Below are 14,255 nucleotides of genomic sequence, written 5' to 3'. Positions count from 1 at the left end.
AGCCCCTCTACTGTATATAGCCTCTACTGTATATAGCCCCTCTACTGTATATAGCCTCTCTACTGTATATAGCCTCTACTGTATATAGCCTCTCTACTGTATATAGCCTCTCTACTGTATATAGCCCCTACTGTATATAGCCCTCTACTCTATATAACCTATCTACTGTATATAGCCTCTCTACTGTATATAGCCTCTCTACTGTATATAGCCTCTACTGTATTTAGCCTCTCTACTGTATATAGCCTCTCTACTACTATATATAGCCCCTCTACTGTATATAACCTCTCTACTGTATATAGCCTCTCTACTGTATATAGCCCCTCTACTGTATATAGCCTCTCTACTGTATATAGCCTCTACTGTATATAGCCTCTCTACTGTATATAGCCTCTCTACTGTATATAGCCTCTCTACTGTATATGGCCCCTCTACTGTATATAGACTCTCTACTGTATATAGCCTCTACTGTATATAGCCTCTCTACTGTATATAGCCTCTCTACTGTATATAGCCTCTACTGTATATAGCCCCTCTACTGTATATAACCTATCTACTGTATATAGCCTCTCTACTGTATATAGCCTCTCTACTGTATATAGCCTCTACTGTATATAACCTCTCTACTGTATTTAACCTCTCTACTGTATATAGCCTCTACTGTATATAGCCCCTCTACTGTATATAACCCTCTACTGTATATAGCCTCTCTACTGTATATATCTTCTACTGTATATAACCTCTCTACTGTATTTAACCTCTCTACTGTATATAGCCTCTCTACTGTATATAGCCTCTACTGTATATAGCCTCTACTGTATATAGCCTCTCTACTGTATATAACCCTCTACTGTATATAGCCCCTCTACTGTATATAGCCTCTCTACTGTATATAACCTCTACTGTATATAGCCTCTCTACTGTATATAACCCCTCTACTGTATATAGCCTCTCTACTGTATATATCCTCTACTGTATATAACCTCTACTGTATATAGCCTCTCTACTGTATATAACCTCTCTACTGTATATAGCTCTACCTCTACTGTATATAACTGTATATAGCCTCTCTACTGTATTATAACCTCTCTACTGTATATACCCCTCTACCCCTCTACTGTATATAACTGTATATCTCTACTGTATATAGCCTCTCTACTGTATATAACCTCTACTGTATATAGCCTCTCTACTGTATATAGCCTCTCTACTGTATATAACCTCTCTACTGTATATAGCCTGTCTTTTTACTGTTGTTTTTATTTCTTTACTTACCTAATTCTGAATACAACAGATGTAGTAGACCTTACAGTGAAATGCTGAATACAACAGGTGTAGTAGACCTTACAGTGAAATGCTGAATACAACAGGTGTAGTAGACCTTACAGTGAAATGCTGAATACAACAGGTGTAGTAGACCTCACAGTGAAATGCTGAATACAACAGGTGTAGTAGACCTTACAGTGAAATGCTGAATACAACAGGTGTAGTAGACCTCACAGTGAAATGCTGAATACAACAGGTGTAGTAGACCTCACAGTGAAATGCTGAATACAACAGGTGTAGTAGACCTTACAGTGAAATGCTGAATACAACAGGTGTAGTAGACCTCACAGTGAAATGCTGAATACAACAGGTGTAGTAGACCTTACAGTGAAATGCTGAATACAACAGGTGTAGTAGACCTTACAGTGAAATGCTGAATACAACAGGTGTAGTAGACCTTACAGTGAAATGCTGAATACAACAGGTGTAGGTGGACCTCACAGTGAAATGCTGAATACAACAGGTGTAGTAGACCTCACAGTGAAATGCTGAATACAACAGGTGTAGTAGACCTTAGTGAAATGCTGAATACAACAGGTGTAGTAGACCTCACAGTGAAATGCTGAATACAACAGGTGTAGTAGACCTTACAGTGAAATGCTGAATACAACAGGTGTAGTAGACCTCACAGTGAAATGCTGACTACAACAGGTGTAGTAGACCTTACAGTGGGTACTGGTACAGAGTCAATGTGGAGGCTATATACAGGGGGTACCGGTACAGAGTCAATGTGGAGGCTATATACAGGGGGTACCGGTACAGAGTCAATGTGGAGGCTATATACAGGGGGTACTGGTACAGAGTCAATGTGGAGACTATATACAGGGGGTACCTGTACAGAGTCAATGAGGAGACTATATACAGGGGGTACTGGTACAGAGTCAATGTGGAGACTATATACAGGGGGTACCGGTACAGAGTCAATTTGGAGACTTTATACAGGGGGTACCGGTACAGAGTCAATGTGGAGACTATATACAGGGGGTACCGATACAGAGTCAATGTGGAGGCTATATACAGGGGTACCGGTACAGAGTCAATGTGGAGACTTTATACAGGGGGTACCGGTACAGAGTCAATGTGGAGACTATATACAGGGGGTACCGGTACAGAGTCAATGTGGAGGCTATATACAGGGGGTACCGGTACAGAGTCAATGTGGAGGCTATATACAGGGGATACCGGTACAGAGTCAATGTGAAGACTATATACAGGGGGTACCGGTACAGAGTCAATGTGGAGGCTATATACAGGGGATACCGGTACAGAGTCTATGTGCGGGGGTGCAGGTAAGTCGAGGTCATTTGTACATGTAGGTAGGAGTACAGTGACTGTGCATAGTTAATAAACAGAGAGTAGCAGCAGTGTAAAAACCAAGGTGGGGGGTCAAAGTTGGGGGGTGGTGGTCAATATAAATAGCCCAGGTAGAGAACATTCTGGACCAGTAGGAGTGACATTTTGGAGACCTTTGGCTTTTGGCTGATCCAGTTGTGGTTTCAGGCTGGGTGAGAAAGGAGTTGGGGGCAGTTGAATCAGTGAAGGTCAGTGGGTGAGAAAGGAGTTGGGGGCAGTTGAATCAGTGAAGGTGGGTGAGAAAGAAGTTGGGGGCAGTTGAATCAGTGAAGGTGGGTGAAAGGTGGGGGAGTTGAAAGTGAAGGTTTGTGAGAAAGGAGTTGGGGGCAGTTGAATCAGTGAAGGTGGGTGAGAAAGGAGTTGGAGGGCAGTTGAATCAGGTTTGTGAAAAGGCAACGCTTTAGTGTCACGGCTGTTGAAGGATGAGGACCAAGGTGCAGCGTGGTAGGTGTACATTTAACTATGTAGTGGAATGAGGTAGTGGGTTTTAATGAGTGGTGGTTTCCTCCCAGGCCGTTGGCATGGTGCAGGAACAGATAGGATCAAATCAAATCAAATCTAATTTTATTTGTCACATTCACATGGTTAGCAGATGTTAATGCAAGTGTAGCGAAATGATTGTGCTTCTAGTTCCGACAATGCAGTGATAACCAACAAGTAATCTAGCTAACAATTCCAAAACTACTGTCTTATACACAGTGTAAGGGGATAAAGAATATGTACATAAAGATATATGAATGAGTGATGGTACAGAGTGGCTAGTGATACATGTATTACATAAGGATATATGAATGAGTATGGTACAGAAGATACAGTAGATGGTATTGAGTGCAGTATATACATATGGGATGAGTATGTAAACAAAGTGGCATAGTTAAAGTGGCTAGTGATACATGTATTACATAAGGATGCAGTAGATGATATAGAGTACAGTATATACGTATACATATGAGATGAATAATGTAGGGTATGTAAACATTACATTAGGTAGCATTGTTTAAAGTGGCTAGTGATATATTTTACATAATTTCCCATCAATTCCCATTATTAAAGTGGCTGTAGTTGAGTCAGTGTGTTGGCAGCAGCCACTCAATGTTAGTGGTGGCTGTTTAACAGTCTGATGGCCTTGAGATAGAAGCTGTTTTTCAGTCTCTCGATCCCCTTTTGATGCACCTGTACTGACCTCGCCTTCTGGATGATAGCGGGGTGAACAGGCAGTGGCTTGGGTGGTTGATGTCCTTGATGATCTTTATGGCCTTCCTGTGACATCGGGTGGTGCAGGTGTCCTGGAGGGCAGGTAGTTTGCCCCCGGTGATGCGTTGTGCAGACCTCACTACCCTCTGGAGAGCCTTACGGTTGAGGGCGGAGCAGTTGCCGTACCAGGTGATGATACAGCCCGACAGGATGCTCTCGATTGTGCATCTGTAGAAGTTTGTGTGTGCTTTTGGTGACAAGCCAAATTTCTTCAGCCTCCTGAGGTTGAAGAGGCGCTGCTGCGCCTTCTTCACGATGCTGTCTGTGTGGGTGGACCAATTCAGTTTGTCTGTGATGTGTACGCCGAGGAACTTAAAACTTGCTACCCTCTCCACTACTGTTCCATCGATGTGGATAGGGGGGTGTTCCCTCTGCTGTTTCCTGAAGTCCACAATAATCTCCTTAGTTTTGTTGACATTGAGTGTGAGGTTATTTTCCTGACACCACACTCCGAGGGCCCTCACCTCCTCCCTGTAGGCCGTCTCGTCGTTGTTGGTAATTAAGCAAACTTGATGATTGAGTTGGAGGCGTGCGTGGCCACACAGTCGTGAGTAAACAGGGAGTACAGGAGAGGGCTCAGAACGCACCCTTGTGGGGCCCCAGTGTTGAGGATCAGCGGGGTGGAGATGTTGTTGCCTACCCTCACCACCTGGGGGCGGCCCGTCAGGAAGTCCAGTACCCAGTTGCACAGGGCGGGCCGAGACCCAGGGTCTCGAGCTTGATGACGAGCTTGGAGGGCACTATGGTGTTAAATGCCGAGCTGTAGTCGATGAACAGCATTCTCACATAGGTATTCCTCTTGTCCAGGTGGGTTAGGGCAGTGTGCAGTGTGGTTGAGATTGCATCCTCCGTGGACCTATTTGGGCGGTAAGCAAATTGGAGTGGGTCTAGGGTGTCAGGTATGGTGGAGGTGATATGGTCCTTGACTAGTCTCTCAAAGCACTTCATGATGACGGAAGTGAGTGCTACGGGCGGTAGTCGTTTAGCTCAGTTACCTTAGCTTTCTTGGGAACAGGAACAATGGTGGCCCTCTTGAAGCATGTGGGAACAACAGACTGGGATAGGGATTGATTGAATATGTCCGTAAACACACCAGCCAGCTGGTCTGTGCATGCTCTGAGGGTGCGGCTGGGGATGCCGTCTGGGCCTGCAGCCTTGCGAGGGTTGACACGTTTAAATGTTTTCCTCACGTCGGCTGTAGTGAAGGAGAGACCGCATGTTTTAGTTGCGGGCAGTGTCAGTGGCACTGTATTGTCCTCAAAGCGGGATTAAGGTAGTGGAATTGGGTAGTGGGGTTTAATGAGTGTCGGTGATGTTGTCTAGGGCGCTATTTTAATTTCTCAGAGGAACAGGAATAATGAAGAGAATTTAATGTAGGTCGGCTGTGACTGGTCTCCCACTCCAGTACAGTAGGTGGCGGTGAACGCAGCTAAACGTTGGATGCGATCCAGAAGAAGAAGAAGAAGAAGAAGAATCAGCTCTTTTTACTGTGTCACTTTTTCGTCATGGCAGCTACCAGCTGGGAAGACTCCGTCAAAAGTCTGAAAGGTGTGATTTTAGACATGTGCGGCGTGTTATATGATGCTGGAGAAGACGGCGGCACACCGATTCCAGGCTCCGTAGAAGCGGTGAAAAGGTGAGGAGGTTAGTTAGGTAAGTTACTAGGTAGACGTCGAGCTTTGCCCAGTGGCATTCAGAGGACGGACACTGATTCGGGACAGTGGGTCCGGGTGGAAACATATTATTAGCGAGACTCCTTCAAATAGAAATGTTGCATGTTCTAAATATGCAAATAATAATAATTTATTTAAATCTATAATTTATTTAAATCTCTTACCGATCGGCAGCCAGCAGTGAAGCTGCCGTGTGGTTGTTCTGGTTTGAGATTGAGCTCATCAGTCAACTCTCGTGTTTTCACTCCTTTTCGGTATTGTCGACACCTGTTGGAAAGCTTGTATTCATAGTCTTTAGACGTGTGGCGTTTTATATAGGTAGAAGCAGTGAGAAAAGTGAGGTTTTATACACCAGCAACGATGGTACTACAACGATTAGCCATCAGATTCGTTCATATTGAAACGTAGTAGCAGAACACACATGATATACTGCAGAAACAGGAAGCTCTATTACAGCTCTACAACAGCTATATGACATACTGCAGAAACAGGAAGCTCTATTACACCTCTACAACAGCTATATGACACAACACATGATATACTGCAGAACCAGGAAGCTCTATTACAGCTCTACAACAGCTCTATGACATACTGCAGAAACAGGAAGCTCTATTACAGCTCTACAACAGCTCTATGACATACTGCAGAAACAGGAAGCTCTATTACAGCTCTACAACAGCTCTATGACATACTGCAGAAACAGGAAGCTCTATTACAGCTCTACAACAGCTCTATGACATACTGCAGAAACAGGAAGCTCTATTACAGCTCTACAACAGTTTTTTTTTTTGGGGGGGGGGTCAGTCTGCTGTGTAACCTAATGTCAAACGTTCAAAACTGATAAGGGGGGTGTGGTGGCAAGATGTCTTTCAGAGCTGTCACTCACTGAAGAACTGAATACATTATTTCTACAATCCCAATAAAATACAAAAATAAATGTAACGTGTTAAACGTGCAGATCAGTTGAATGTCCTTTCGGGACGAGACATGCAGAGGGTCATTGTATCCTAATGAGACATGCAGAGGGTCATTGTATCCTAATGAGACATGCAGAGGGTCATTGTATCCTAATGAGACATGCAGAGGTTCATTGTATCCTAATGAGACATGCAGAGGGTCATTGTATCCTAATGAGACATGCAAAGGATCATTGTATCCTATTGAGACATGCAGAGGGTCATTGTATCCTAATGAGACATGCAGAGGGTCATTGTATCCTAATGAGACATGCAGAGGGTCATTGTATCCTAATGAGACATGCAGAGGGTCATTGTATCCTATTGAGACATGCAGAGGGTCATTGTATCCTAATGAGACATGCAGAGGGTCATTGTATCCTAATGAGACATGCAGAGGGTCATTGTATCCTAATGAGACATGCAGAGGGTCATTGTATCCTAATGAGACATGCAGAGGATCATTGTATCCTATTGAGACATGCAGAGGGTCATTGTATCCTAATGAGACATGCAGAGGGTCATTGTATCCTAATGAGACATGCAGAGGGTCATTGTATCCTAATGAGACATGCAGAGGGTCATTGTATCCTAATGAGACATGCAGAGGGTCATTGTATCCTATTGAGACATGCAGAGGGTCATTGTATCCTATTGAGACATGCAGAGGGTCATTGTATCCTAATGAGACATGCAGAGGGTCATTGTATCCTAATGAGACATGCAGAGGATCATTGTATCCTAATGAGACATGCAGAGGGTCATTGTATCCTAATGAGACATGCAGAGGGTCATTGTATCCTAATGAGACATGCAGAGGGTCATTGTATCCTAATGAGACATGCAGAGGGTCATTGTATCCTAATGAGACATGCAGAGGGTCATTGTATCCTATTGAGACATGCAGAGGGTCATTGTATCCTAATGAGACATGCAGAGGGTCATTGTATCCTAATGAGACATGCAGAGGGTCATTGTATCCTAATGAGACATGCAGAGGGTCATTGTATCCTAATGAGACATGCAGAGGGTCATTGTATCCTAATGAGACATGCAGAGGGTCATTGTATCCTAATGAGACATGCAGAGGATCATTGTATCCTAATGAGACATGCAGAGGGTCATTGTATCCTAATGAGACATGCAGAGGGTCATTGTATCCTAATGAGACATGCAGAGGGTCATTGTATCCTAATGAGACATGCAGAGGGTCATTGTATCCTAATGAGACATGCAGAGGTTCATTGTATCCTAATGAGACATGCAGAGGTTCATTGTAACCTAATGAGACATGCAGAGGTTCATTGTATCCTAATGAGACAATATCAACCTCCTATTAGTAATGTATCTGTTCTGCAGTCTAACCAAGGTTATAATATCAACCTCCTATTAGTAATGTATCTGTTCTGTAGTCTAACCAAGGTTATAATATCAACCTCCTATTAGTAATGTATCTGTTCTGCAGTCTAACAAATTAGGAGAGTGTTTGGTGAATGAGAATTAGAGAGTGGTGAATGAGGTTACCAAAATGTCTTGATTAAATCCCATCACGCAAAAAAACAACATTTTAAAATAATGAATTTTCGACTTAGTCTTTTCATACTCAGTCTTTTCATACTATCACTGACTGTGTTCCTGACTACACTGAGGGACATTTCCTGACTACACTGAGGGACATTTCCTGACTACACTGAGGGACATTTCCTGACTACACTGAGGGACATTTCCTGACTACACTGAGGGACATTTCCTGACTACACTGAGGGACATTTCCTGACTACGTTGAGGGACATTTCCTGACTACACTGAGGGACATTTCCTGACTACACTGAGGGACATTTCCTGACTACACTGAGGGACATTTCCTGACTACACTGAGGGACATTTCCTGACTACGTTGAGGGACATTTCCTGACTACACTGAGGGACATTTCCTGACTACATTGAGGGACATTTCCTGACTACGTTGAGGGACATTTCCTGACTACACTGAGGGACATTTCCTGACTACATTGAGGGACATTTCCTGACTACGTTGAGGGACATTTCCTGACTACGTTGAGGGACATTTCCTGACTACACTGAGGGACATTTCCTGACTACGTTGAGGACATTTCCTGACTACGTTGAGGGACATTTCCTGACTACGTTGAGGGACATTTCCTGACTACACTGAGGGACATTTCCTGATTACACTGAGGGACATTTCCTGACTACGTTGAGGGACATTTCCTGACGTTGAGGGACATTTCCTGACTACACTGAGGACATTTCCTGATTACATTGAGGACATTTCCTGACTACACTGAGGGACATTTCCAAACCACGTTGACGGACATTTCCTGACTACATTGAGGGACATTTCCTGACTACACTGAGGGACATTTCCCTACACTGAGGACATTTCCTGACTACACTGAGGGACATTTCCTGACTACATTGAGGGACATTTCCTGACTACGTGAGGGACATTTCTTGGACTACATTGAGGACATTTCCTGACTACACTGAGGGACATTTCCTGACTACGTTGAGGACATTTCCTGACTACACTGAGGGACTGACTACGTTGAGGGACATTTCCTGACTACATTGAGGGACATTTCCTGACTACACTGAGGGACATTTCCTGACTACACTGAGGGACATTTCCTGACTACACTGAGGGACATTTCCTGACTACATTGATGGACATTTCCTGACTACACTGAGGGACATTTCCTGACTATGACTTGAGATTTGTGGTCGTCTCACCTAGCTAATTTATGATGAAAACATTTTACTGTAAATCGCTCTGGATAACAACATCTGCCCAAACGACTCAAATGCTAAATGTAAAAAAATGGATTATGTCCCAAAAAGCTTTCTCCGTACAGGCTAAAGGCCTCGGACCTGCAGGTGCGCTTCTGTACCAACGAGACCCAGGCCACACGGGAGGTGTTTGTAGCCAAGCTGCAGAGGATGGGCTTTGACATCTGTGTGTCTGAGGTGTTCTCCCCAGCCCCGGCTGCCGTGGCTGTCCTGAAGGAAAGGGGGCTACGACCCCACCTGTTGGTCTATGACGGTATTGATTAATCATGTTTATATTTTTTTTAAATGTAACTTTTTATTTATTTAACTTGGCAAGACCGTTTTAAGAACAAATTCTTATTTACAATGACGGGCCAAAACCAGTCCCTTTTCCCCGGGATAAATCACTGAGAGATCCTAAATAAGTTGCTGAACTGACATGGTAATGCTAAATGTCTGTGTGTTTTTATGTCTGTTCTCTTTTTAATGTAAACCAGAGACACCCAAGACAATTTTACATTCTGTGTTACTTAACGAACAATAAAGTTTTATTTTATTTTCAAATGTGTCTATTTCTATACAAAGTGATCATGTATACCGTGTCTGTTTGGTTCGTTGCAGGTGTTGTCCCTGAGTTTGACAGTGTTGAAAAGGCCAACCCAAACTGTGTTGTCATAGGAGACGCAGCAGAGAAGTTCTCCTACCAGAACCTCAACGATGCCTTCAGAGTTCTCATAGGGCTGGAGAAACCAGTACTGTTCTCTCTGGGCAGAGGGTAGGTGTGATCTCTCTCTCTCTCTCTCTCTCTCTCTCTCTCTCTGTCTCTCTCTGTCTCTCTCTGTCTCTGTCTCACTCACTCACTCAATTCTTAGATAGTAATGTTATTATCGTATAGTAACAACCCAGTAATAAAGGTCTGATTTATTCAGAAGGATATTCCTTCAGCTCTACTTTAACCCTGAGGTCCACTGTGTGATCTTTATAGGAAGTGACCTCTACTTTAACCCTGAGGTCCACTGTGTGATCTTTACAGGAAGTGACCTACAGCTCTACTTTAACCCTGAGGTCCACTGTGTGATATTTATAGGAAGTGACCTCTACTTTAACCCTGAGGTCCACTGTGTGATCTTTATAGGAAGTGACCTACAGCTCTACTTTAACCCAGAGGTCTACTGTGTGATCTTTATAGGAAGTGACCTCTACTTTAACCCTGAGGTCCACTGTGTGATCTTTATAGGAAGTGACCTCTACTTTAACCCTGAGGTCCACTGTGTGATCTTTATAGGAAGTGACCTCTACTTTAACCCTGAGGTCCACTGTGTGATCTTTATAGGAAGTGACCTCTACTTTAACCCTGAGGTCCACTGTGTGATCTTTACAGGAAGTGACCTCTACTTTAACCCTGAGGTCCACTGTGTGATCTTTACAGGAAGTGACCTCTACTTTAACCCTGAGGTCCACTGTGTGATCTTTATAGGAAGTTACCTACAGCTCTACTTTAACCCTGAGGTCCACTGTGTGATCTTTATAGGAAGTGACCTCTACTTTAACCCTGTGGTCTACTGTGTGATCTTTACAGGAAGTGACCTCTACTTTAACCCTGAGGTCCACTGTGTGATATTTATAGGAAGTGACCTCTACTTTAACCCTGTGGTCTACTGTGTGATCTTTACAGGAAGTGACCTCTACTTTAACCCTGAGGTCCACTGTGTGATCTTTACAGGAAGGGACCTCTACTTTAACCCTGAGGTCCACTGTGTGATCTTTATAGGAAGTGACCTCTACTTTAACCCTGAGGTCCACTGTGTGATCTTTACAGGAAGTGACCTACACCTCTACTTTAACCCTGAGGTCCACTGTGTGATCTTTACAGGAAGTGACCTACAGCTCAACTTTAACCCTGAGGTCCACTGTGTGATCTTTACAGGAAGTGACCTCTACTTTAACCCTGAGACCCACTGTGTGATCTTTACAGGAAGTACTACAAGGAGGATGAAGGCCTGAACCTGGATGTTGGGGTTTACATGAAGGCATTGGAGGTGGGTGATATTACACTACACACACAGTAGGTGAGTTTAAAAATATATATATTTTATTTTTGCATTTTACAGTTATTAACATTCAAAACAAAAATGAAAAAGATATTAGAAAACAACATGACAAAGTGACAGTAACAGATGAGCTTATAAAATAAATAAATAATATTTATATAGGAAAAAGTCAAACTCACCTACTTTTACTAATCAAACATTTGATTGTGATGTAGAAGCTGAGGTGGTTGTGTTTCTCTCCATCAGTATGCCTGTGATGTAGAAGCTGAGGTGGTTGTGTTTCTCTCCATCAGTATGCCTGTGATGTAGAAGCTGAGGTGGTTGTGTTTCTCTACATCAGTATGCCTGTGATGTAGAAGCTGAGGTGGTTGTGTTTCTCTCCATCAGTATGCCTGTGATGTAGAAGCTGAGGTGGTTGTGTTTCTCTACATCAGTATGCCTGTGATGTAGAAGCTGAGGTGGTTGTGTTTCTCTCCATCAGTATGCCTGTGATGTAGAAGCTGAGATGGTTGTGTTTCTCTACATCAGTATGCCTGTGATGTAGAAGCTGAGGTGGTTGTGTTTCTCTCCATCAGTATGCCTGTGATGTAGAAGCTGAGGTCATTGGGAAGCCAGACCCCATGTTCTTTCAGAAAGTTCTGGATGACATGAAGATTCAGTCACACCAGGTAGGTTTTACAACAATATGTCCAGCACATACATTCATTTAATAAGGATTCTGAGCCATCCTCATGCTCTCTTTCTGTCTCTCTCTCCTCATGCTCTCTTTCTGTCTCTCTCCTCATGCTCTCTTTCTGTCTCTCTCTCTCTCCTGCTCTCCTTTCTGTCTCTCTCTCTCCTCATGCTCTCCTTTCTGTCTCTCTCTCTCCTCATGCTCTCCTTTCTGTCTCTCTCTCCTCCTGCTCTCCTTTCTGTCTCTCTCTCCTCCTGCTCTCCTTTCTGTCTCTCTCTCCTCCTCTTTCTGTCTCTCTCTCCTCCTGCTCTCCTTTCTGTCTCTCTCTCCTCCCTCTTTCTGTCTCTCTCTCTCCTCCTGCTCTCCTTTCTGTCTCTCTCTCTCCCCTGCTCTCCTTTCTGTCTCTCTCTCTCCTCCTCTCTCCTTCTGTCTCTCTCTCTCTCCTGCTCTCTTTCTGTCTCTCTCTCTCCTCCTGCTCTCTTTCTGTCTCTCTCCTCTGCTCTCTTTCTGTCTCTCTCTCTCCTCCTGCTCTCCTTTCTGTCTCTCTCTCTCCTCCTGCTCTCCTTTCTGTCTCTCTCTCTCCTCCTGCTCTCTTCTGTCTCTCTCTCTCTCTCTCCTCCTCTTCTCTCTCTCTCTCCTGCCCTCTTCTGTCTCTCTCTCCTCCTGCTCTCTTTCTGTCTCTCTCTCTCCCTGCTCTCCTTTCTGTCTCTCTCTCTCCTCCTGCTCTCTTTCTGTCTCTCTCCTCCTGCTCTCTTTCTGTCTCTCTCTCCTTCTCTCTCTCTCTCCTTCTCAGACTCTGATGATTGGAGACGATCTGGTGAATGATGTGGGCGGGGCCCAACACTGTGGAATGAAGGGTGTCCAAGTGAGGACAGGAAAATACAGGTAGGTGTTTGTTTATGTATGTTGACGTCCGTATGTTTGGCTTCACGTCGTTGAAATGAATGCAGGCAGAAACCAACTGTCCCATCAACGACCACAAGGGGGGCGGTCTAACACAACATCTAAATCTAAGGACTAAAAATACTATTTTCGATGGAGAGTCCCGATTTGAGAACTTCTTGGTCCAAGGCTTTATTACTCTGTGTCTGTGAAACTGACCTTTTTTTTTAGAGTTTTGTTTATTTCATTCAGAATATGCTGAAAATATCTTCATGTTATCCAAATGTTAAATGCAGCTCTGCCCCAATCCCATCTATACTCAGTATTAGTCTGAGTCTGAATGATAAATGCAGCTGTGCCCCAATCCCATCTATACTCTCAGTATTAGTCTGTAGTCTGAATGATAAATGCAGCTGTGCCCCAATCCCATCTATACTCTCAGTATTAGTCTGTAGTCTGAATGTTAAATGATGCCCAATCCCATCTATACTCTCAGTATTAGTCTGGAGTCTGAATGATAAATGCTGTGCCCCCAATCCCATCTATACTCTCAGTATTAGTCTGTAGTCTGAATGATAAATGCAGCTCTGCCCCAATCCCATCTATACTCTCAGTATTAGTCTGTAGTCTGAATGATAAATGCAGCTCTGCCCCAATCCCATCTATACTCTCAGTATTAGTCTGTAGTCTGAATGATAAATGCAGCTGTGCCCCAATCCCATCTATACTCTCAGTATTAGTCTGTAGTCTGAATGATAAATGCAGCTGTGCCCCAATCCCATCTATACTCTCAGTATTAGTCTGTAGTCTGAATGGTGAATGCAGCTGTGCCCCAATCCCATCTATACTCTCAGTATTAGTCTGGAGTCTGAATGTTAAATGCAGCTGTGCCCCAATCCCATCTATACTCTCAGTATTAGTCTGTAGTCTGAATGATGAATGCAGCTGTGCCCCAATCCCATCTATACTCTCAGTATTAGTCTGTAGTCTGAATGATAAATCTGTGCCCTAATCCCATCTATACTCTCAGTATTAGTCTGGAGTCTGAATGATAAATGCAGCTGTGCCCCAATCCCATCTATACTCTCAGTATTGGTCTGTAGTCTGAATGATAAATGCAGCTGTGCCCCAATCCCATCTATACTCTCAGTATTAGTCTGTAGTCTGAATGATAAATGCAGCTGTGCCCCAATCCCATCTATACTCTCAGTATTAGTCTGTAGTCTGAATGATAAATGCAGCTGTGCCCCAATCCCATCTATACTCTCAGTATTAGTCTGAGTCTGAATGATAAATG

General features: G+C 43.6%; 1 protein-coding gene across 4 annotated transcripts; it reads left to right on the top strand.

Moving 5' to 3' along the window:
* Window positions 1–5,377: 5,377 nt before the first annotated feature.
* On the top strand, window positions 5,378–13,019 carry LOC124024621 (phospholysine phosphohistidine inorganic pyrophosphate phosphatase-like). 4 transcript variants are annotated; one of them, XM_046338514.1, is made up of 6 exons: window positions 5,379–5,569; window positions 9,439–9,626; window positions 9,974–10,127; window positions 11,328–11,391; window positions 11,979–12,071; window positions 12,870–13,019. In XM_046338514.1, exons 1-6 carry the CDS (start codon window positions 5,439–5,441, stop codon window positions 12,963–12,965), a joined length of 726 nt encoding a protein of 241 aa, XP_046194470.1. In that variant the 5' UTR covers window positions 5,379–5,438; the 3' UTR covers window positions 12,966–13,019. The 4 variants fall into 4 exon arrangements, with proteins under 4 accessions (XP_046194471.1, XP_046194470.1, XP_046194473.1 ...); XM_046338515.1 differs by lacking the exon at window positions 11,979–12,071 and having other exon boundaries at window positions 5,378–5,569; window positions 12,870–12,980; XM_046338517.1 differs by lacking the exons at window positions 11,979–12,071; window positions 12,870–13,019 and adding an exon at window positions 11,885–11,958.
* Window positions 13,020–14,255: the final 1,236 nt, after the last annotated feature.

This window comes from Oncorhynchus gorbuscha, unplaced genomic scaffold (genome assembly GCF_021184085.1).
Source record: "Oncorhynchus gorbuscha isolate QuinsamMale2020 ecotype Even-year unplaced genomic scaffold, OgorEven_v1.0 Un_scaffold_1962, whole genome shotgun sequence".
Classification (NCBI taxonomy): domain Eukaryota; kingdom Metazoa; phylum Chordata; class Actinopteri; order Salmoniformes; family Salmonidae; genus Oncorhynchus; species Oncorhynchus gorbuscha.
Note: the sequence above shows the minus strand (reverse complement) of the source record. Positions and strands in the feature narration are given on the sequence as shown.